Source organism: Glossina fuscipes, unplaced genomic scaffold, assembly GCF_014805625.2.
Source record: "Glossina fuscipes isolate IAEA_lab_2018 unplaced genomic scaffold, Yale_Gfus_2 3, whole genome shotgun sequence".
NCBI lineage: Eukaryota > Metazoa > Arthropoda > Insecta > Diptera > Glossinidae > Glossina > Glossina fuscipes.
In genome coordinates, this window is record NW_023998417.1 from 10,732,662 (window position 1) to 10,757,146 (window position 24,485).

The 24,485-nt window shown below is 32.9% G+C and overlaps 3 protein-coding genes across 4 annotated transcripts in view; all 3 read right to left on the reverse strand.

The window, feature by feature from the left end:
- Positions 1-347: 347 nt before the first annotated feature.
- On the reverse strand, positions 348-1,147 carry LOC119634538. Its single transcript, XM_038028766.1, has 2 exons — positions 1,143-1,147; positions 348-618 (listed from the first exon to the last, which is right to left on the reverse strand). Exons 1-2 carry the CDS (start codon positions 1,145-1,147, stop codon positions 348-350), a joined length of 276 nt encoding a protein of 91 aa, XP_037884694.1.
- Positions 1,148-1,633: 486 nt separating this feature from the next.
- On the reverse strand, positions 1,634-5,909 carry LOC119635106. The gene is made up of 5 exons (XM_038029686.1): positions 5,697-5,909; positions 3,472-3,588; positions 2,883-3,401; positions 2,725-2,814; positions 1,634-2,179 (listed from the first exon to the last, which is right to left on the reverse strand). The coding sequence occupies exons 1-5, from the start codon at positions 5,868-5,870 to the stop codon at positions 1,634-1,636; spliced, it is 1,446 nt and encodes a 481-aa protein (XP_037885614.1). The 5' UTR covers positions 5,871-5,909.
- A 4,174-nt stretch (positions 5,910-10,083) lies between these two features.
- Positions 10,084-24,485, reverse strand: part of LOC119634380 (decaprenyl-diphosphate synthase subunit 1) — a 37,899-nt gene continuing 23,497 nt past the window's right edge. For both annotated transcript variants that reach the window (XM_038028481.1, XM_038028482.1), the window contains 7 exons: positions 21,440-21,673; positions 21,209-21,348; positions 20,779-20,920; positions 17,848-17,937; positions 14,088-14,219; positions 13,734-13,928; positions 10,084-10,404 (listed from right to left, as the gene is read on the reverse strand). In XM_038028481.1, coding sequence (XP_037884409.1) covers positions 10,183-10,404; positions 13,734-13,928; positions 14,088-14,219; positions 17,848-17,937; positions 20,779-20,920; positions 21,209-21,348; positions 21,440-21,673 — 1,155 coding nt within the window. In that variant the 3' untranslated portion in view covers positions 10,084-10,182. The remainder of the gene's footprint in view (positions 10,405-13,733; positions 13,929-14,087; positions 14,220-17,847; positions 17,938-20,778; positions 20,921-21,208; positions 21,349-21,439; positions 21,674-24,485) is intronic.

Here is a 24,485-nt window from a genome sequence, read left to right on the forward strand (position 1 = left end):
CTTAGATATTCAAAGCTGTAAATGAAATATCTGGGCGCAAGATATTTGATATTTTATATAAATAAAATATCAAAAGTTTGGACATTTTCTAGTTAACATAAAGTATCTAGACCTTAGATATTTAATGTTGCAGATAAACTATCTAAATTTTAGACATAACGTATAAATAAACTATGCAGAAAATATCTAAACTTTAGATATGTTATCTGTGACGTCAAAATAAGCTAGCAGCTTAATCTCTGTGTGTATTATCGCTACATGTACAATGAGTGCAAAAATAAAAAATATTTTTTCCTTAATTTTATCATACATAAACAATTTTAAATTTTAATTTTCTTTTGTTTTTGTTATATATGTAAGTCGTTCGAGTAACTGGTTCGCTGTAGTAGAGGCGTACATTCGGGCGAGCCGTAAAGCAAACGATTCAATTTCAGCTTCCGTTTATCTGCACCGGGTGCACCGTGTCCTGGACGACCCCAAAACGTGTCAAAGACAACGAAATGTCTGTTGCACATGTCCTTGTCAAGTTGTTGCGCCATGCTAATCGAACGTCGCTTTTGCGATATTTGCTCATTGAGCTCATGCTTGTACCTCAGCTCGGCATCGGCTGTATTAAATCTGTTTCATGTGTTAACCGTGATGATGATGATAACAATGCAAATGGATGTTGATGATGTTGTTGTTGTTGTTGTTGTTATTGTTGTTATTTGTAGTGTTGTTATTCATTTTGTTGATATTGTGGTTGTTGTTGTTGTTGTTGTCGTTATTATTATGTTTTAATTTCAAATAGAATTTAGTTGATTATCAATCATGGATTATAGAAATTTACTTGTGTGAGTGTCGTTTTCTTACTTTTCTTTGTCTTTTTAGTTTAAAGAGGAAGAGAGTGAAGCATATGCTTAATAAATATTTAATTTTTGAAATTATTTAGTAGTTGTTTTTCCTAAATTTGCAGTTGTTGTTGCAGTTTTTATTAAATCTTTGGGTAAATTAAGTTTTATGATTATAGTAACGGTTCTGTAGGTAGAAGCACGCATACGCAATGTTTATTGGATGGGAAGAAAATAGGATAGAAAAAAAGGGTAATTTTCCATTTTTTATTTTTATTATTAATTTTAGTCTTTTTTAACTTAAAAAAATACGACATAAAACAAGTGCATGGCTGGCGAAAAATGTTCATAGAAATTAAAAAGAAAAAAAAAAATAAAAGAAAAACAAATTCGATGTTCAATCGTATAAATGAATATGTCATGAGATTCGCCCGGAAGCCTAAGTTGAAAAGGATAAAACTAATCGAAAAGAAAAAAAAAAAAAAAAAAAACAGAAACGAACGTTTATTTTTGACTCTCTAGAGAAATTTTCGATGATTGCAAGCATGCATGTATGCATATGCGTGCAGTAGATTTAATTAAAAAAAAAAAAAAAAGAGTCTTTCAGGGTAAGAAAAAAAAATAAACAAAACAAAAATAAACCGAAAAAAAAAACAAATGACTATAAACAAATCGTTAACTCGTGTCGTTTATGAGCTTTTGGTAACAAGAACAATTTGCTTTTCGATCTTTTGTTCGTTTGTTTGTTCGTTTGTTTGTTTGTTTGTTTGTTTGTTTGTTCAAATATTGTTTGTTGTTATTGCTTAGCGTATATGTAAAGTGAATTTTTTCAAGCAACATGTGGTGCCATTGCTGTTATTATTATTATTGTTGCTATTGTCGTTGCTACTATTGTTTAAATTTGTATTCAATTTAGATGCGTACCTATCATTCGATGTTGTACGTTTCGTGATATCCGTACTAGATAAACTAATTGGCCGATTGTAAGCACGCCTTCGAGCTAATAGCGGCACCAATTCTACACCATTATTACCAACACAACTAGCATTTGTTGTCATCATTTTAGCGCTTTGATCTGTTGTCGTATCATTGACTTTATTGTTATGACTGTGACGCATTAAACGAGCGCAAATTTTCGATTTATTTTCAGATATTTTGTTCGGATTTGATTTTTTCAATGGCTTTAAAGGATGGCTGGTAAGCGAAATGGCCGGACAAGGGCACGTACATAAATCGCAGCATTTTATTGATTTTTTGGCAGCTCTTGATTTACGAAATGTCGGCTTTTCAGCGGGTGTTACCGGATTATCTTGATCAAGTTCCTTAAGCATTTCTTTATTAGTCCAACCCTAAGAGATATAAATTTTTTTTCACCAAAATGTCTTCTCAAAGATCTTCCAATTGAAACCATAGAGTGCCTCAATGTGAACTCAAAATTATTACGATATTGCGAGATAGTTTTAAGCTATTCATGACCATTGAAATTAAAATTGTGAATTTATGTCGTTCGGCAATCTGATAAGATACAAAGAATGTAGGAATTTTTCTTTTTAACTTGACGTAGCCCACAATTAACGAAAAAATGTGTTACGAAGAAGGCTTGGTTGACTACACATTCTACGGCTACTTTGCTTAATAATATCTAGAATTTTGTAGGGTCTGTGGTGCGTATGATTGATGTCGATGTTCCAAATGGCTCACAGTGCCCGCAGTTGTCAAATAAAAAGGACCTTATAACGCCCTGTACCACAAGTGGTGTCAGTATAAAAATTCCAAGTTCATTCTGAAGCACTCAATGGAACCACTTTTTGCAAAAATGATATATAAACTGAAGCTTAACTTGAAATATTTACGTAGAGAGAGTTCGGAATTCAGTTTAAGAAAAATAACTTACTAGAGATTTCATAAAAGTGCTCCCAACCGCCTTAGGGCTACGCCATGGCTTACCACCGGGACCTGGCTTACCCCAAGGATCCTTACCGGCCTATTTTAACAACAATGAATGCAATTCATTAATATGTTTCCACTCATTTTGAACGTTAAGCCGCTTACCGACTTTTCTAGTTTTTCCAAATTCTTTTTCGTTTTGTTTAGCTTACTTTCCGATTTCGTTTTGTCCTCATTTTTTTCCAGTAATGGACATTTGTCATTCTCCGTTACCACAATCTTCTCTAGTACAGGTTTACCTTTTGCTACGCCAACTGCGGTAGGTTTGTAACGCACTTCAATATCGAGATGACCTTTATTACGAAACGACATCGACGGATGATCCTTTAAAGTAATTTGAAGACGTTCAGCATTTTTATCATCCGCCGTTGTTTCGACATCACGTTCACATAAAGTTAACGTACTATCCGCTTTTGCATCATCGTTCGTATGCTCTACTGTATACGAATGTGCTCCAACCCGTGGCATCGAGTGATGATGATGATGATGATGGTGATGACGATGATTATGGGACAGCAGTGTTGGTTGATACAATGTGACTGGATCGAGACATTTCTTATGTTTAGTAAAGTAATCACTAAGACGGCACGGATTTATGGAATTATAACGATGGCTTCCGGTATTCTAAATACGGATTCAGTTGATCAATGAGATAAGAAAAAAGATCGAAAAGATTTTTTTCTTTAAACCTTACCACAGGAGCAGTGGAATGTAGACCTAATTCGGCGATATCTTTACGTCTAATATCAACGTTAGGTGCGCCACCGCCCGGCCGACCCCAAGGGCAGTGTTTAAGAAACAAATCGTAATACTATGAATATTATTAGGTAAATAAACAAACAACACACAAATACAATTAATCTTTTTTAATTAATCTAAAATTAGTAAATTATATAAGTAATTGATTTAAAATTTATCTCAATTGAAGTCTATTTCATAGTAATTATATAACTCTGACCCGGTATTGATTAATGATTAACTATTTACTTCTTCCATAAAAATAGGAAATAAATTTACAAAGATCCGCACAAAACTTGTTTGAATTGTAGGATAGTTTTTCTCATATATATTTGCTGCGATTTTAGTGGCACATAAGTCAATCATAGGCTTGTCAGTTTTCCAGTCGCCTCTAAGCAAAAAAGAGAAGAAAAAAAAAACAAAAAAAAAAAGCGTTGACTTTGCCAAATGTTAACAAATTTGAATTGCACTGATAGTCACGCAACTAAGTGAAGTAGAAGCAGGAGGGAAGCCTGAGGCTCTCTCGTGCATAACAACATCTATCCATTTGCGGGATGTGAAGGCATTTATAAGTGAATTTGGAGAATATTTTATATATATATATATATACAGGAGTGCCTTTATGCATATTGATCTACATTCCTTTAGGCATAAGTGCCGAAAAGTATAAAAAGATTGACTAAAGAATTTGCTAAAAGCAAACAGTTGTAAATCATGAAATATTATTTTCTACTCAAAGCAGAAGAGACAAACAAAGGTTATTGAACTTTTCCAAACAAAAAAAAAAAAAAAAAAAAAAAAACCGAAAGGAACAAACTTTGATAGTTTAATTTCATACGAACCGATAAAGAAATCAATAAGTTTATAAAATATCTCTGATTAACAAAATTAAAGCAATTATAGGCATAACGTCAGACTTTAATTCTATTCTTTCCCCATTTAGGAGAAAAGGCAATGAGCAGCATCTAATTGGCATTTCTAACCGAAGAAAAGATGAGATTGAAGTTGAAGCGCAAGCTTTGCTACCTTCCCACCACATCATTCTTTCCTTACTTGCGACTAAACTGATTACGATTTAAAAAAAAAAAAAACCAAAGGTGCAGCCAATGGTGGTTCTGTTTATCAAACCTAGATCAAAAGCGTGAGGATTCCTGAAGAGTTTCTACGTACTCGAGGAGGAGGAAAGGCAGCAATCTACATGTTGTTGCCTTTTAATGGTAAACAGCAAAAGTAGTTTCCCGGGCTTGCGCAGCGCTTCTGCATTTTTCATGCTAAAGCCAGACTTTACATGAATGTAGTTTTTGACACTACTCAGGAGATACACAATTATCTTGACCAATCTGCAAAAGGAGAGAATCATAATCATAATCTTTCAAATCCTAGCACTATTTTCCCCATTTGGCGCAATTACGTAACGAAGTGACATCTATTCGTATTCTTCATATCCCAAAAAAATTTTAATTATAATAAATCACCACCCGGGCGTATAAGGCCGTTTGTCGTGATTGCTGGGCGAACTGTGATAAAAAAGCTTCATGAAGAAAGCCTGGCCTATAAGAAAGAACTAATGGAACGAAAACAAGCAATAATGGTCCTTAGGAAAAAAGCAAAAACTGCAAAAATTAATATAATGCGTAAAAAGCTTATCATCTCTGCCTTGAACACGAGCCGAAGATTTCTTCAACATTAGAAAACCCATACATTGCTTACGGTCACTATCGCCATAACTACCGGACTGGAAGTTTCTCCAGAATCACAAGGACGGTAAAACTTTACAGATCCTCTATAGAATTAGGTATAGAGCACAAGTCTTATCACAAGTCTCTCACAATTGCCGAATGGGACGCCGAGTACAAAACTTTGTGTCAATCGGACTCAGGGATTGAAGACTTTGACAGAGCAGAATCCTTGTGCAATTTTTTTTTTCTTTCAAATTTTCTTCCTCTTGAAGTCCCGCGGCAAGAAAGTGTTAAAACGAAGTCAATTTTTAAACAGAAAGTAAACTTAACGAATCATTTCACTGTTTACGACGTTTCTGCGACGTTGATTCTCCGAAACTAATCAATACTTTATGCTCCAAAATTTAAGCAAAAAAATTCGTTGCATTTTGCTCTTTAAAATAGCCAACAAGAAAAGGAAATATATATATATATATATATCGGTAAGTACACCCCAACTTACCTCTTGTTTTTCTCGTTCTTTACGTGCCAGCTCTTCAGCTTTACGTCTACGCCACATACGTAAACTTTCTTCGGCATTTTTTCGTTCTATTAAACGTTTCTTATCTTCGCACCACAACAACGGATGTTCAATGTGATCATGACAAAATGTACCCATTTCATCGCTGGTCGTCATTATGTCTCTAAGCGTACTTAGCAACAAAGCGTCGTAGAAAAAAAAAATATCAAAAAAAAAATATATATATATATATATATTCTAAACTGTGAAACTTTTAACTTGTCGATAGTTAGCTCAAGGATAATTTAAGCGGAAATGAGTGTTACGTTCGAGTTGCGGCATTCAACTAAAATTATCCGTCTACAATAGTTTCATAGAAAAACTATTCTTAAACAGAATGAATAACGAAAAAAATGTTGAAACATTGTATGCATTTATGCCACTAGTAGCCTGGTACCTGCCTGGTACATAGCGTAGACAGCGCGGTGTGTGCGATACAATGTGTTTGAATATGCGCGCGCTTTACCAACACATAATTGCTTGTAGAGTTTTTTCGTATTTTCTTTTGCTTTTTTCGGCTGCGTTGTCTAGGAATTTTTTGGAATAACAATAAAGTATTGTTTCTGACCTACACATGCATAAGAAAAGAAAAAAAGGAAAAAAAAAACAAAAAAAAAGCAAAGAACGTGCAAAAAAAAAATTCAAGCAATACTACAACAATAAAGCCGTTAACGAAGGTAAACCGGGGAAAGTGTATGCGGAAGTGTATTGCGTGTGACGTCCTTGAAGGCTATTAGGGATATTTAATTAGACGAAAATGCATGCTTTTTAGCTGCAGTTCGAGGAAATAGTTGCGAAAGAATACTAAGCATTTAAAATTTGCTAGAATGATTGTAGACTTTCAACTTTGAACACTAAACCAACATTCAGTAAAAGTTTAGTTGAAGATGTTTTTTTTTCTTTTTTTTTTTTTTTTTTTTTGTAAAAAATCTCTTCGAAAAAAAGCAATTAAAAACAACAGCCATAGAACTTTAAGAAAGAATTCAAATTGTTAACCATACCCTTCCTGTGGATTCGATTTAAAGTCAAACTTAATTTGTTTACTAATATTTATGTATGCGTGACTTCGTTTAAAGGAGAAATAAGGTACACTGTGCCTTTCATATTCCCAAAACGTGAAAATACAAATATTGCTTAAGACAAAGTTATTTTCATTTCATATCCTTACTCAACATATTTACAATGTTTTATAAACAGAATGATAGCTTTGTAAACATGACAATTGGCAAAATTGTTATTTTCGTTTCTTCATATCCATCACTTTGTTTACGTATGAGAAAGTTTGCCAATAACCAAAAGAACCGAGCACGAGAGCAATGGCAGCATAACATGACGTTAGTTACATAAACTGCTGCCACGACTATGCTGTTGAGCATAAGGCAAGCCTTTTCCTATCTGTACATATATATATATATATATATATATTCATGCATATAGCATATACATTCTGAACAAACAAATCCGTTATTTAGCACACACACACACACACATCAGCAGGATCCTCCAACGTAAACAAATGTTAATGTGAATAACATGTGTGTGTGTGTGTGTGACTTTTGGGAGTCAGTCAATAGGTTTTTAGGTTAAAGCCTGTTGCCAGGCAATAACTCCTCCTTTTTTGGCATTACATGTTATTGGTGTTCTTTTTTTTTAATACAACATATTTTTCATTTGTTTAAAAATATTATAAATAAAATTTGAAGAGAAAAAAAAAAAAAGGTGTATTTACCCTTAAGCGAAAAGTACATACCGTTAGTTTTTGTTTTCTTTTTTTTTTTTTTTGTCAAAATTGCCAAAGGATAGTGGCTTTTGCAGGAATTTTAATAGGATTTGAATGTTGCTGCTGCTGCCTATGTAAAGATAGTAGAGGCTCATTGGATTATGTAAATTCATGCTGTCTTTCAATTCATAACACACTCGTTATGCTGAAGTCACCAATCACTAATTATTTGCTTAACATAATTGTCGCTATACTAGCTAGAATTATAGTCTTATTTACTCTTTGATGTGTCAAAGACCACATATTTCACATTCCGTATGATAAAATCGATACTTCTTGAAAAAAACAGTACAATTAAGCTTGAAGCAACTCCGGTAATTGCGGAGTGTCTGATGTGTGCTCATGTATATGAAATTTGATATTCTCGTCTGGCTTAAGGAAGAACATTATTATAGCTTAGATGGAACCACTTTCATAATCAAGAAGAAAGCCCTTATTTCTTGATTCGATAGTAATAGAATTTCGACGACGAATTACATTGATATGAAAAATTTAATCGTATAGCGTAATTTTTTGAACCCCTTCCCATGTAACCTTTCCTACGGAAAGTAACAATTCTTATGTGAAAAGCTCTAATTTTTCATAGTCTCTTGTTTGATATAGAAAAGAGCTTTAGCGCATTTAAACTATCTAGGTCCACCTTTTGAATCCATTCTCCATGACGCGTAAGCCTTTGTATGACAAAAAAGTATAGTTTTTAATACTTTAGGGCAAAAATAAATCAAAAATAATAACATCTTTGGCAATAAAATGAATTTTGTTAGATTTGCCTCAAGCCAGTAGACGCTGTGGGTGCCGTTCTAGCACCTATACCTTTCGTATGCATATCAAATAAGAGAGAGGTTTCAAGGATATAGTGTTTGCTTCCAAAAAAGCTAAACTGGAAAAATTCCTTATAATAATGAAGCGTTAACTGAAACCAACAGAATGCGACTTTTAGAAAAAGAGAGAAGCGAAACTGTAAGAGGCTAAAAAGTAAAGAATGAATTTTATAAAAAAAGGAAATTGTTTCGTAAAAAGCTTTTTATGTAAATCTTCGTTTGCTATCAAAAAAATCAATTTCTTTTTGTAGGCATTAGAATCTTAAGCCCTTTCAAATTTTGAGGTTAAGAAGTGACCCCTGGAAACAATTTGTTTTCATGTTAAAATGAAAGCTTATTTCGCAATTCGTAGGCAGATTGCTTACAATTCAAAATTGTAAGCTTTTTAGTGGACCCTTCCAACTATATAAACGGTTCTGTTAAATATTTTTGCTGAATTTCATATCGATGTGTTTTAGTTACTAAGAAAGACAGATGTAGACTCTTGGGGAATATTCACACAACTGCTTTACCTACTCCTCCGATAATACAATAGCACTGCTGGACAAATTACTATTATTTCTTAGCTTAGTCTTGCTTCCAAACTGTCAAATTTCTTCTTGGTCCTAACTTTCGAAAAGAATGTTACTAACTCTAGGCATAGTAGTGAGCTGAATCAAATGCTTTTTTAGGAAAGCTTTTGGCGAATTGAAAAAAATAAGAATTTTTGAAAGTTTTAACGGGGCCCAGTCAGCATGGGATCATGGGTCAACCAGACAAACTAATAAATTCGGAAATCTAAATGAGGGCTTTGTTGAATATCTCTACATATTGCAAAGGAATATTAAAAAAAAACAAAAACTCGTTCCTCCGGTAAGAGAAATATAAGAACTTAATCAAAATTTCATATCTTTGCTTTTCATCTAAAACTTGTGGTCTTTTTATTTCAACGCAAAAAAAAAAAAAAAGTCTCGCAGAAATTGTGTAGAGTTTAAAAAAAGTCGTTAATTTAAAATTTGTATATAAAACTTATTACTTTTTTTTTTTTTTGCAAATAAGTTTATCCCTTGCCTTCTGGTTTTATTTCATAATAAAATATATATTTTTGTTTTTCTATTCTTCTTCTTATTTTTTTTTTTTTTTTTGACTAAGAAAGATTACATAAATTACAAAATTTCATACACATTTCATTCTATGTACATGTATACTTAAATGTATCGTATGTATGTGTGCAAGAAATAACAACAATAAAAAATGAATAACAATTTATGTCTGTATGTTTATGAAAAATTTTCAGATATTATTTTTCCAATCATTAATGTTATCATATACATAATATTAGGGATATTCACTCGTATTAGAGTACATGAGCAGGCAGCATTTATGAATTCTTTACTGTATCGCATGTCTCATGTACTACTTACACTGTGAATAGCCAGCCCTACTGACTAACATATTGACTTTCTTTGCCTTGTATGTTTGGGGAAATAGAACACTGGATGCATATCCAGTTGTTTATTACGTTTATTAAGTATATATACAGTTAGCTACGTAAAATTGTTATATAACTATTTATGAATTGATGTTCTTTTTATTCTTTTCGCATTTCGTTTCTTGTATAATTTATTTAGAAACGAAATTGGTTTTAATATAAATTCCAACAAATACTCTTATTGTCTACGTTTTTTTATGCCTACGACGAATAATTGTAATAAAATTTTCTTATTTCATTTTTTATTTAAAAAAAAAAAAAAAAAAAATTTTTTTTTTTTTTTTTTTTTTTTTAAATTTTATACAATTTACATTTGCCTCCGTAACTCTTTGAAGAGTATTTGATTTTATTCGAAAATTATTTCATACGATTAATGACTAAATCGGCGACCACCTGTAGACCCTTTTGGTAGGGAGATTCCGTTATTTCCTGAGCCAATCGTATCGCTTCAATGCCATGCTTGCGGGCCAAAAAACGCGTCTGCTCCAAGCCATTAGACTTATGCACCAATTCGAAAGCACGTTCTACATCGCCAGGTTCACTGAATCGACGCATTATCATCGGATTCAGCTCCGGATACTTAAGAAGCAGAAACAATACAAAATCAAATGTTAAATTAATTCAAAATAAGCATACAACCTAACTTTAGAAAAAGCGTTCCCATGAATCCATCAAATGTTAACAGAAAACATCTTTAATCACTACGCAAAATACTAAAAGAGTTGTTGTTGTTCCAGGATAGGTAAAAAACATCTCTCATCATTTCTTCATAACCTTTGACTTTGTCCATTTACCTATTTACTTACTGAAATAACGATTTTCAAACGACTTGCCAACAAACTATCGCTATCGTCAAGTTAGGTTGAAAGATCTCCCACAAACAAATACCAAAGATGAGCAAAGCTTCTCGGTGACAACAACCTTCCTTCTAGCGATTTACGTTTCAAAATTTTTTCTCTCCCGCTACAAATCCGCCTAGGATCAAAAAGCAGCTGAACCAAACTTCTGACGATTAGGAGCAAAGGTATATAAAATTTCCAACTGGATCTCAATTTCTGTCTCGAAATTTTTCTCACTCTAATAAGCTTCTACCACAAATCCTTCCGTTATTATTCGTGACAGAGACGACGTCGTATATTATGTTTCGAAAAAACATCAGCCGCTTATTATTTATACATTTTGCTGTTGCGTTCTGAGGGTTATGTTTGAATTTCAACACCAAGTAGCTACGCGTTGGGGGCTGTGTTAGTCGTTCATAAAATTTTAATAAAGTGAAGTTAGGTATCCACTTGAGAGGCCGGGTAGACGAAGTATCTCGACTAACAACTCAATTGAACGAAAGGGAAAATGATTCCAATTCCGTGTCGGTTTATTATTAGTTATGGGTCTTGTGCTCATCCTGGTAAACAGGAACGACCACAAAGCAGTTGTCGAGGGATATCAGAAGAGTTTTCTTTTCTATGAAACTTAGTCGTGGATTCAAATCTCAAGTGCAGCAGAGTATTCAATAAAGCCAAAAGCCAGTCAGATGCCAGTTCTTTAAGACTTAAGTCTTTCGATTTTGTTTTTTGTATCAACAAACGCGACTTAAGCTATGTCGGTTTCCATTTTTTAGTAGCTATCAAGTAAGGCTTTAATAAAATGCTTGGTATTCAAATGCTTTTGCATACAAATTTCCTATGCTTTGAAAAACAATTTTTTTTATTTTTTTTATTTAAGTTAGCTTTCGCTTTATTGCAAATTCTTACGTATGAGAAAGAAAAAAATGTAATTCACGTACTTTGAAAATATGCAAAAGCTAAACAATTCAAACAAGAATTGCGTACACGAGCAGCCAGAAAATTGTTTTAAATGAATTCATATTAGTTAACTGCGAATAAATTTGACTGACACTAACGCCAACTCAGTGACAGCGACAAAGCTAGAAAAACTATTGACGTATTTGCAAGCAAGCAAATGTTCATAAACGAACGAGTGCCGTTGCCGAGATATGCAATTCGCAGGCGCGTTTTATGACTTGCGTTTTGTTTGATATGATAGATTGGGTAGCAACATTAGGGCGTTAAAGAATTCGTTAATTGTTTACGAATTGAATTGAATTTCAACACATTGTAGTTAACGCTTCCCATTCGCGATGATCTAAACAGCATCTGAATGAATCAATCATACCTTGACGTACAAAAATACCACTGAGATTTTTTATGAAATCTTCTTTATCAATATTTCATAACTAACTGAAAACGTGCAGAGAATTTTGAAAATTTGTCTCTTCTTCTTTGTTTAACTTCTTAAAAATCCAAGAAAAAATGACAAGTATTTAGGAAAAACGTACATAAGCGAGAAATCCTGATCGCGTGAATTATGTCCAAGTCTGCTTAATATATTTGTGTTAAGAATATATTCAATCGTTTCCAAGCTTTCAACACAATTTTTGCGAATTCTTCGATACAAGCACAATACCAGAGTCATGTACTCGGTAGATTTGAATAAAAATTTAAATCTTATCAAGAATATGAGGACAACAACTTCCATCGCGAAGATATCTCCCTGATCCTATGAAATGTATATATTTTCGATTATTCGATATTTTCTCTTCTTCATCTTTTTCTGTCCATCTATGCATACAGTTAAAGGCAAATCGCTGGACTTTGGCATAATCGCGTATCTATTTTATTTTCGCCTGTTCTTAGTTTCAACTACATGATAGATGAAAAAGTGTTTCCAATCAACCAACTGGAGTCATCTACAATTGTAACGTACTAGTCACCCTAATGCCAGGCTTTTTCTTGCTACCTTTACCGTATCGTAGTCAATCTCGTGATGATCTATTGCAACGACTGTTGCCAAACTTATATTAAGACTGAGTCTTTCTCAAGGTCAATACACATCAACTTTGTAAACTCAATTCGCTTTAAACCGAACTTCATGTACCATATAACTGAATATAAGTGCAATTGTAACGTTGTGTGGTTTTGCAAAGAAAAACAATTGTTCTAAGAAGTAACGTTACTCGTGCATAAGCATTTGTCAAAATTAATGTTAAATCTGTTAAGTAATTCTGCAGTTGATAAGCCGTACTTGTTTCACTTCCTATCAAGTGCTACGAATGGCATGAAAAGTGTAGCATACTTTTGGAGAATTATAAGAAATCGTATAATTTTATGAGGATGAAAACCAATTTTTTTTTGTTTGGTGTTGCACGGAGAGGATGCGTTCATTGCCAGGGAAAAGCGCTGTGAAGCCAATGAAATTAAATATTGCCTGTAAAGCAACTCAATGGATAGATTTCACTCGATACATTGGAAATGCTATTTAGCTGTAGCTTTATTTTTTTATATTTTGAATTGTTGCCAATTCGTTCGTAATGCGTTGATTGATCATAATCGATATGAATGCATATACAAGGTATGAACAAAGCCAATTTAGCAAAAAAAAGTAAATTTTTTTTTAAAAAAAGAGGAAAAAATAAATTTATATATATATACATATATATATATATATATAAAAATAGTTGCGGGTAAAGTGATTTAATCGCTAAATAATGTTGAACGATTTTAATATTTTAAACACATAAGCAGTTGGTAAACGCGCCAACAATGCAAAATGCAATGCGTTGGAAAGCGAGTTGAACGAAAGGGAATTTGCGCGCATATCGCATAATATAATAGCAAAGCTACAGGCAAACCTATCATCAAGTGTATGACAATATGAAAGATACTTTTACAAATCAAATAACATATTCGTAAAACGATCTATAAGGAAGTGAAACTTTGCCTAGACATACTGCCATGTCGACACACCAAGCAATAAATACAGTAAGAAACGCTTTTAGGAAAAAAAAAAAAAAACAAAAACAAGAAAAAAAAAAAGACAACAAAACAAAAAGGCATTAACTGTAAGACGTTTACCTTTTCGCAGGCAAATAAAACCGGCGCCGTCGCTAGACCCAATTTTAAGTCGGCCGCTGCTGGTTTACCCATCATTTCTGTCGATGACACAAAGTCTAACATATCATCGACCAACTGAAAGGCTAAACCAATATTACGTCCATATTGAAAAGCCAGTTCAGTTAGATGTTCATCAGCCTCAGCAATTACAGCCGTCTGTTCAATGTAGTTACAAAGAAAAACAAACAAAAAACAAAAAAAAAAAAAAAAATATTTTCAGTTTAAAGTTTCAGTAAAATATTGTTTTCACATATGGCCGCCGGCCACACGTTTAGTTAAATCGTTGATTATATGTTAGTCTGCATTATTACATACCGCTTTCAAAGTGTTGGCCACCAGTGAAGCAGTCTTCCGGTATGTCTTTGTTAAATAGTGGGCGAAACGTTCGTTTTCAGTTTCCCTTGATCCAAGTTGCATAAATTCACCTTGGACCAAATCAGTTAATATCTAAAATTAAACACGAAATCATATCATTATTACAACTGCACTTATTATACAAACACACGCACCCGCACCCGCACCCGCACTCGCACTCGCACACAAAATCCAACGTTACGTTCAATGCAAAAGCAATGAAATCTAACCAATTTTTTACATTATTACACAAAACATAAAAAATATAGAAAACGGAAGTGAAACTTCTTCTTCTCCATTTGTATGAACTCAACGAGTTGCATATACACACTTAGTCAAATAAACAATTACGTAATGAAAACTATATATTAATTTTTCGGTTTTTTTCAATTTCGTTGCGTGCATTCAATAATTTAAAGTTTGAAAATTTTTGATTATTTGAAATTCGTTTTCTTTTTTTTTTTTTCTTCTTAATTAACAATCATTTACTTCTACCTAAATACTTGATCGGTGACCCTGAAAGTGAGTTAACAGCTGTTAACAAGTTTCCAATTGCAGTAAATCGACTTTGAGCAGGAAGAGAGAAAAGAATTTACCAAAAAAAATTTTACAAATTGTTCAAAAGTACTGTTCTGGTGATAAAACACAAAACAAGGCGGCAAATAAATTTCAAGTTTAACATTTGTTTATACATCGATGTTTGCCTTCAAGTCATAATAGTGAATGGGATTAGTTATGCGTTCCACGAGGCAACACCTAACGGTATTGAATCGAAAATATGTGTTATATAGCGATGTTTCCACCAACTGGCAACTGTTGAGACTTAAAGGAGTATGCGTTGTTTCACGCCACTAAAAGGAACAAGAGTACATTAAATTTTTTCTCATATTTACGGTAAACTCCAGGCACTTTATAAATCACACTTATTCGGTTTCGCCTCGCCCACAAAGCCTTTTGCAACTGCATCCGTTTGTCTCGCCAGAATTGGGAAAGGAAAAAAATGACACATGTCCTATGCCGGCAGATATGAATCGGCCGCTAGCATGCGTGCAGGCTCTTATGATTTTTACTTTAAATTTTAAATTTGATACACGTATCTCTCACGGATTTCTAAAAGTTTAACGCGATTGACCGCAATCGGTCAACTCGACGTACACCGTTCAGAGAAATTCTCCAAATTCCACATATATTTACTTGAGGAGCTAAGCTTTTACCTTACGATCTGATTTTAAATGTCAAACTGTACAGTAAAAAATTTAAAAAAATCTCTTTTGATCTCTTGGTACAATCATTGTCCGATATATGTCTGATATATTTATGTAATGAAGCTTTATTTCAAAATCCAAGAAATAAAAAAAAAAAATTTATATATATGTCTGATATATATTAGGCATCTTATCCTACCCTAAGTCTTACAACTAAGTTTCTGGTACATTGAAGTTATATAAAGGATTTATGAAAACGTACTTCTACTCCTCTTCAACTATAGAGTAGCGGGCAGCTTATAATAATTTGTTTGCGAGCATTTTGAAAATTATAACAAATACCGATCGATGTCAAAATTTAGCAAAAATATTTAGCGAAATTACTAGATTTTTCTTCTTAAAAAAAAAAAAAAAAAACAAAATCCTCCATCATTTTCATTGTTTGTTGTACAAAACAATCTCATTGTTGCATATAACAATACTCTAATGAATGCCAAGCTGGCCGGAGCAAAAAATACATTCATTTGTATGGTTATTAGTAGTTATTACTAAGCAATAGGCGCAGAAGGTAACATAACACAATCTTATAACCCGAAAGGCGTTAATTGTCATTGGTTTCATTTGGTCAAGTGATTAGTTAAACAAATAAAATTTATATTCAGTTGTTTGGTATATTAGCAAACAAAAAGCAGACAGATACAGCACTCAAAAAAGCAACCTTAGAAACATTTTCAAAATAGTTTCTCAATTCTATCTCTCTCTTTCTCTCCTTCGCCCCAGCAATTAACCATTTTTATTCATCGCCGGGAATACCTTAAGTCTTTTAAGTGCTTTTGAAACTCAGTAATAAATTGGATACGACAAGTCGACACGCTACAAACTATACAACTGTTGTAACAGATTTTGCTTATAATGGTGTTCGTCCGTTAGTTTGTCAAGAACATGATTAGGTTTGGGAGAGAAGTGCGCTTTGAAGAATAAATACTAGATTTTGGTCGCCGACATAATAAACAAGGGCTCGGAAACAATCGCTTCTTTAAGAATTTTAAAACAGGCTATCCAGAGCAAGGAACAAAAGTTAAACTTTAGAAAGGGAAGTTGTAACGCTTAGAATACAAGTAAGGGTTGAAAGGAAGCGCCAAGTGTTAGGTCCATGTTTAAAGGGGGATAAACTGTACCTTCGTAAATGAAAACAAAATTTAGAGGTGGACGCTGCAAGGTAAAAAACAAAAGTTTACGATACAGTGGTGTCAGGAATTTAGAGTTTCATGGGATGTTTTGTACGCAAGGACAGATTGCAAGAGGGTGGGAAAACTTCAAAAAAGGCCTACTGGCTCTGAAGCGGACGACGAGGCGGACAAGAACAAAAAGAAAAGTAGATGAAGCGCAGTTGCAGTAGTCATAGCATTTAGAAGCACTAGCCGAAATGCCAAAAAATTTAGAATTTAAAAGTTGATCACTTCCGTGGACATCATAAGTAGAAGCTGGAAGTAGATGCCGTAGAGCTTTAAGACTCTTAACTACCTAAACCTTGTAGCGTTCGCCTTTGGAAACGTCGTAGCTTAAAGAGGTTACTTAAGAAGTAGATCGCGTCAAATCAAATTAAATTACGTCTACAGCTTGGAAAAATAGTAGAGGAGGCAAGTAACTGAAAACATTTGCAAACAGTTTTAAATAATCAAATGATTTCATAGCAACAATTTTTATGTAATAGACTCTAGTGTGCATTCGTGCTACAATTCGCAGAAACAACGTATTGAGGAAAAACATTATCAAATTTTCAATTAATTTTTTTAATCTTTATGAAAAAAAAAAACAAACAAAAAAAGCAAACAAAAAATATAAGGAAATCACTTAATGAACATAATAAACAGCTTTCACGATAAGCCGGCCAACAAGTAGTTTAACGATGTCGTCGTCATCGGTAACATAAATTTGGCATTTTATGAGTTAAGCCAAATACTTACCGGAAAACTTGTACGATATTAAAATGGGCCAAAATCGTACATATAACGCAGTTAAATATTGAAATCATAATTTGTAATAAAAATAACGGTTTGATAAAACATTTGCATTGCATTGATAATGCAAACAATACATTGTTTATGTAGTACTTGCACTATTTGCTTAGGTAATTTTAATTTGTTTCTTTTCTTCCCTTCACTTTTTCTTTCTTTCCTCCCTATTTTTATAATCTCATTTAGCTGATGACACACTATGGCCTTCATGTTTAATCTTGGGTGAATATGTGAAATCCAGTAGCCAAGGTCGGTCAAGATTTATAAAATTTCCTAAATCTACAGTTAACAACAAAATGTCATGTGTTAAAATTACTTAAGTGACAGCTTTGCATTTTATTATAAAAGCAGCCGCCTTTTCAATATAGATTTATTCCTTACTACTAATAAGTTAGGCAGACGCATAGGTATATGTAATCCTATCGTGATCTCGTGCAGTTTGTGCAGTTTTTTTAAGGAATTCTCTTTTATATTACTTTAATAATTTTTTTTACATACCTTACTACAAAGTATTGTTACTTCATCGTTTCTTAGGCGAGCAATCATTATAGAAGCCGAAGATAATATGAAATCACCAGCCATTGTGACCTGTAATCAATACAAGAATACAAAACAAAAGATAAAAAATCATTAAAAAAAATTTTAACAATAAAATATTATTTCAAATACTACGAAAACTAAATTAATTCCCTCTGCGCAATAGCACGATAGCATGAAAAATTGGAAAATCATTTAAAAAAAAATTAATCTTAATTATTTTATCATCTAAATAAAGAATTAAAAAAAAAACTAAAAATATATGAAATATTTTTTTTTTTTTTTTTATTTAGCCTCAACTAATAGCTTAACCGACTAACACACGTCAAATGCACAAAATTATGTCTAATTAGTCTTGCAATGGAACAAAAAGAGCACAGACACGCTAAAGTCACTGCCCGTGTATTGCGCTTTTAATAGGTACGAATTCACAATCGTAAAAGTGTTCGTGTTGTTATATTACATGTAGTGTTTCTGCCACATATTTTTTCGACTACCGAAGCAAAAGTCAAGTCATGCCAGTTAGGATGATTACAATCTAAGCAAAAAAAAAAAAACAATTACTCGGGTCTAGATAAGTCGCACTACTTTTTGTTCATAGTAATATATATACTCGATCCCAAGTTTTACTTTGCAGTATTATCGAGTTTGATTTCTTTCGGCTGTGAAGAGAAGGCAAGCTTAAGAACCGTTCAGCTTCCATTTTGTAAAATTTCATTATTATTATTATTATAACTAATTTAGCCAGAAAAGTAAATTCTAAGACTAAGGCTAAAAAGTCTTAAAGCACCACCATCTGAGGCTATCAAGTTTATTGAAATTTCGTCTTAATTTAAATTTACGCGAGCAGTCACAGGCGCAATAACAAAGACCGTATCTTTCGATATATATATATAACAAACAGGACCAAGTGCTGCTACATTTTTGCGATAATCAAGTATATATCTTATGTTATATGATATCTGTGATACACATTTCTGTTTAAAATTTTACCAAAAAATCAAAAAAAAAAAAAAAAAAAAAAAAAAAAAATGATAAAATTTGTATATGTCTCTTTACACTTTTTTAATAATTCTACTTTTCATTTAAAACTGGTTTTAATTATTTCTTTATTTATTTACGCTTGTTGGGGAAACTTTAAAGAAAAATTACCAAAATATTACATGTTGAAGGTCATAATATGTTACGCAATATGTGTGATCGTTCAATTATAGTAAGTAACTGTTTGTGATTGAAAATAATTTTTTTTTTTTTATTTGGTAAATTTTGAAAATCGCTTTAAAACATGCAAGAATAGATTGCTTAGATAAAAAGCAGCATTTTATGTCTTGCGGATTACAAAGTTAGCTACCATTAGATAGATTAAAATGTAATAGTCGAGCAAGGCCGACTGGTCGCTTCACTTTATGCGATCATCCTGCAGTCCATTTTCTTATAAAAATTATACGGATACCCGAATCCCTCTACGGAAGTGGACCCGCAAACTTAACTGACGTGATTCATTTCTACTATTCTTCCTTATCTTTGTCATAGAATACAAAATTGCATATCTAGCGATTTGGCAAATATTTGACAAACAGATGGGCGAACGGAGGGACAGACGAACGGACAGGCTTCATTTCATTTAGGTAATAACTTTGAACGAATGGTATAATAAAGTAAAATTCCATCTTTCTCGATTTATTCTGGATGGAGGTAACCTTAAATCAAATACACGTAAGAGACGTAGTAATCAAGTTTTCAGTAACAGATATTTAATAGTAAGGATAACGTGTAGCAAGATTTATTGTACCAATGCCGAGACATATTCTCGAAATCGCATGCAAATGTAGAAAGTCTCTTTTTGTTTCTTTTACTCCGCTTTTGCTTTTTCATGTACGCATAGGATTTTTAATGAAGATTCGATAATGTTTTTAAATAGTCTTCCATGAAGAAAAACCTATAGATAATTACTTTACGAAGTTTCTCATCTGGGCTCACTTTGTTTTTTTAGTTACTATTAGAGAGCTTGTGAAAAGGACAGAATATACATTTTCTTTGGATTTCTTGTTTCTTTTAAACTCTTTCTTTTGCTCTTGCATTTATCTTGTTGCTTAATTCCTGAAGGACCTACTAAGCATGACTATGAAAGCTAAATGCACTTAAAGGCTTATATATTGAGTAGGTTATCCTCAGAAAATGAGCTCAATGTGTTCGTTATAGTAAATGCCAAAGTTATCCAATTATTAACTGATTATTAGCTGTCAACGGTTTAATCATATATTGGAAAAAGGGCACAACGCTACATAAACAAACCTCACTTTCTAATTAGTAAAGTGAAGTGAAACTCGTTTGCAATCAACCTTTCCGAACCCAATTAGATGCAATGCAGGCCATTACGAGGATAGTCTTCAAAATATTTAAAAGCCTCAGAATATCAAAACAAATTTATTCACTTCACTCACCAATCGTTTCACTCATAGTTTATTTCATTATTATAAATGTGAATATTTGTGACTGTATGTAACTTAAGTTTTTTCTATATTCATCACCGAAGAAAGGGAGTATACTAAGAACGTTTTCAGTATTCGGAACGAAGCTGGAGAGATGCCTTTAAGTACACACATTCTCAATAAGTGTAGACTTCGCAATCTACCTAATCATCATCTGTATAACATCTGTGGTAAATACTTTCTGGCCGCAAAAGTGAAGCTATCAGCTATAAATTGTGCAAAAATCCAATTTTTTTGCATGCAATGATATTGGAAATTGGTCAAATCGGTGAAAAGGCATGCCTATCCAAACCTACATCCTAATCGTGCGAAAGATATTAATGTAATGGCAAGTCTAAGATGCCCTCCTTAACTTGGTCCCTTTTACTTAGCATAATTTCTTACGGCTGGTATCACTTACTTTTTTATGATTCCACAAAGCATTAACGCTGGGCTTGCCGCGACGATAATCGGATTGATCGATAACATCATCGTGCACCAAGCTAGCTGAATGAGCCATTTCAGCAAACAAGGCTAAGTGACGTTGCTTGCGTAGCAATGCACTGAAAACAATAATCAATAATCATTAATGAATTAAGCCAACGTATATCAACATCAATCATTCTTTGCTTAAGCAAAATCAGATCTAAGAAGATTAAATGATATGATAATTCCAATTTAATTTTAAATACTTAATCTTTTTAATCTAATCGATTGCCTTCAAACCAAAAATTTTGATTAGCATACAACATTTACTCGTAAAGCGTTTAAAACTAAAGTAAACTGATTGTTATGTCGCAATTGTTTTTACCAATTTAATTCCCGTTATTGCTTATATGATATTCATTTACCTTGATTCTTTGTTTAAATGATAATTAATGGCCTTAGCCATTAGAAATACAACCATTGGCCTAAAGGCCTTACCCTGGCCATCAAAATAATATGAGGCAATCTCGTTAAGTTCAGATTGTGTAGTGCCGACCAACAGTCTCTGCAGAGATTGTAAATAATTTTTTTTTATTATTATTGAAATAATTAATTAATGCATTTTTTCTTATTATTATTATTATTATAATTTTTACCTCCCGTATATCATCGTAAACGTATTTCAAGTCTTCGTCTAATATTATATATGGATCGATTTGTATTTCCCGCACTGGACCAGCTGGTTGTTGTGTGTGGGCAGAACTGTAATGGCGACTGTTTGTCTTTGTGCTTGAACAGCATTTTCTTTTATTATTTACATTTAATTTACTATAATTGTTATGATTACTGCTGTTGCTCTTGTTGTTGCTGCTGCTTATTGTTGAATTATTCTGAAATAAATGGAAATCAAACAGAAATAACACAAGTTAATCGCAAAACTTAGTTGAAAACTTGAACAATTGCTAAATGGTGCAATTTAAAGGATGAAATAAAAAAAAAAACAAACAACCAAACAAACAAACAAATAAAAGCAAAATGTCGAAAATCACAAATCACTCCGATTCACGTTTACTACGTTTTCCCAAAGTCACTCTTAACAAATTTTACACAGCAATTACGATGTCTGTGCAATTATCTCTCATTGCAGTGCCCCTGCACGTTTTCGGTAGCGACGGTCAAACAACTTTGAATTACTATTTTTTCTTTCATTTTTATACTGGCGCACTTTTTTTACAACAATGTTTGGTATATAAAGCTAGATAAATGCATTTCAAGCTAAGTTTAGATTTTTAGAACGATGTGGAAGATAAATCTACTGAGAAAGTATTTATATTAATATTCGATTTGAAAAGAATTTGATGAAATGCTAGTCAATCTTGAATCAATAGAAAAATTCTTCAAAATTTGTTTCTCATCTCTAACCTGAATTTTGAATCATATTTTAAGAATCATGATAATGCACCACGGAATCTTTAGTCAAAGATTCAATCAATGCGATCGACCGTAGCACCATTCCATTTGACTTTTCTTTTTTTGTTATTAAGATTACCGTTATGATCAGAGCCTTTTGAATCCACTGAAGCTTCCAAGGAAAATTCATTATCACAGCTGCAGATCGTATCTTAACCAGCTTACCAGTTGCGGAAACTTTTTACACAGAAATATATTCTAAATACCTTCAACTTGCATGAATTATAATCAAAATATAATCTACATACCTTCAATTTGCATTAACCATTGGATTACTAATTATCGAACATTAGAGAAACGAAGAAATAAAACGAAAATAAACTCTAACAAGAGTTGTCGACAAAAGAGCTGGCAGCCGTAAACAGAAACTTTTTAAAAACAATTCTACTAATCAGTGTACACTTTGTAGGTACTTTTCCGATTATTATTTACCAATATATTGTCCTTTCAGAAAAGGTTGGTAGTCGTCAGGTTGTTAACTAGTAGATGAAAATTTAATTTTCGAAGCAACTACACTGACGTAATATGTTTTCGTCTGGCTATAGGAAAAGTAAGCAAAAGCTGCATACTATTATGTTGCTGGGCACCACTTTTTGTGTAACTTTGAAAAGGTCAGGCGCTGTAACAGATAAGCGCACAAAGGGGGGTTTCACATTTTTCCAACAAACACTCCTCAGACGGTCACACCCAAGAAATAGACGCGCGGAAACCCATGTAGGCAGGCGGACGATCGACTCCGGACTATTCTACACCTTGTCTTTTTCGGGTCATAATTTCGTGTGGAATATCTCGAAGGCGGGAAGGGTGAGTAATACTGACTGGCTATTAATGAACCACGCAATCTGATGAAGTATTCAATAGTACCGTAAGAAAATAGGTTTTTTGGTAACGGCCTAAAGTTAGATAAGAAGCGTGTACTTTAACTGGTTGAACTATAGGTTTTGCACCCCTAAGGTAATACGACATCCAGGAAAAAGTTCGGGTTGCAAGTGCGATTAGGTGGAATAATTTTACTGTCTAATGAATGCATTGAGAAAAAGCGAACTTCATCGCTCAGAATCATTTTGCGATAAAAATTTCTTTGAAATTACTTGGCTCACAAAATAAGCCTCTAGAAGTCTCCAGTTTCTGAGGCCACAAAATCAATCAATGAAACGTATTGCAGCATGGCTCAGTTTCTATGTGCGACAAGCGATCAAGAAATTTAACTTTCCGCCTCCTTGCTTTGATTTTTCCGACAAAGGCTTTTCTTGAATTTTTCCCTTAACAAGCGATAAATTTAATAAAAAAATATTTCCTTCAAAGCTACGACATAACCTCAAAAGAAGCAAAGCGAGAATCAATAGCTTTTGCGGCACAAAGTGCACACATTTTATGGACACCATATAAAAATCGTTAAGAAAAATTATTGTCAAATGGAGCTTTTCGAAAACACGAAATAGTTTATTTAATAATTTATTATTTAAGAAAAAAGATTTTTTTCTTAAGTTGAGCGCAAAATTGTTTCGCGTCCATTTCCAAACTTGCAATCATTTCTATATTTTTTAACTGGGTGTTGAAGTTACCTCAGCCCAAATGCTTATGCAGTGACATAATTTGAACGCTATGTCTATTGCCATTTTTATGTAATTATTTGCGACAATTCATGTTTACTTTCAAAAAAATTTTTTGCAAAAAAAAAAAAAAAATTAATTTGTAAATTTGATTTAGCGTTGGGTGTAGGCGTGATAAGCATATAACATTTTTACTTTGTTGCTGTAATAATTTATTTGTGCTTATTTTCAAGTAATTAATTGTTAATTTTTTAATTTCTCTTTATCAAATTTTGTTGTTGCTGCTGCTCTCATTGTATTATGCTTATCAACCTAAATGCATGTCATGTCGACTAATATCAATCAATTTAGTACGCATAACGTGTAAATGAAAGTTGTTGAAATCACTTTCTGCACAGCGCGCAGCGCACATGCTATTGCTTTTATTGGGCCGTTCGCTTATAAAAGGCAAGAAAAAAAAAAAAAAAAAAAACAAGCAAGACTTGCAAATAAATTTGGCTAAGGAGAATACACAATGAAACAAAATTGGCAATTACACACATAATTTACACAATTCAACGCATACCTACGTAGTATATACTGGTTAAGAAGCAACATATAATCAGTTAGTTAATCAAAGGAATTTTTATAAAATTTTAGCATATTTAATAAAAAAAAAAACAAAAAAAAAAATAAAAAG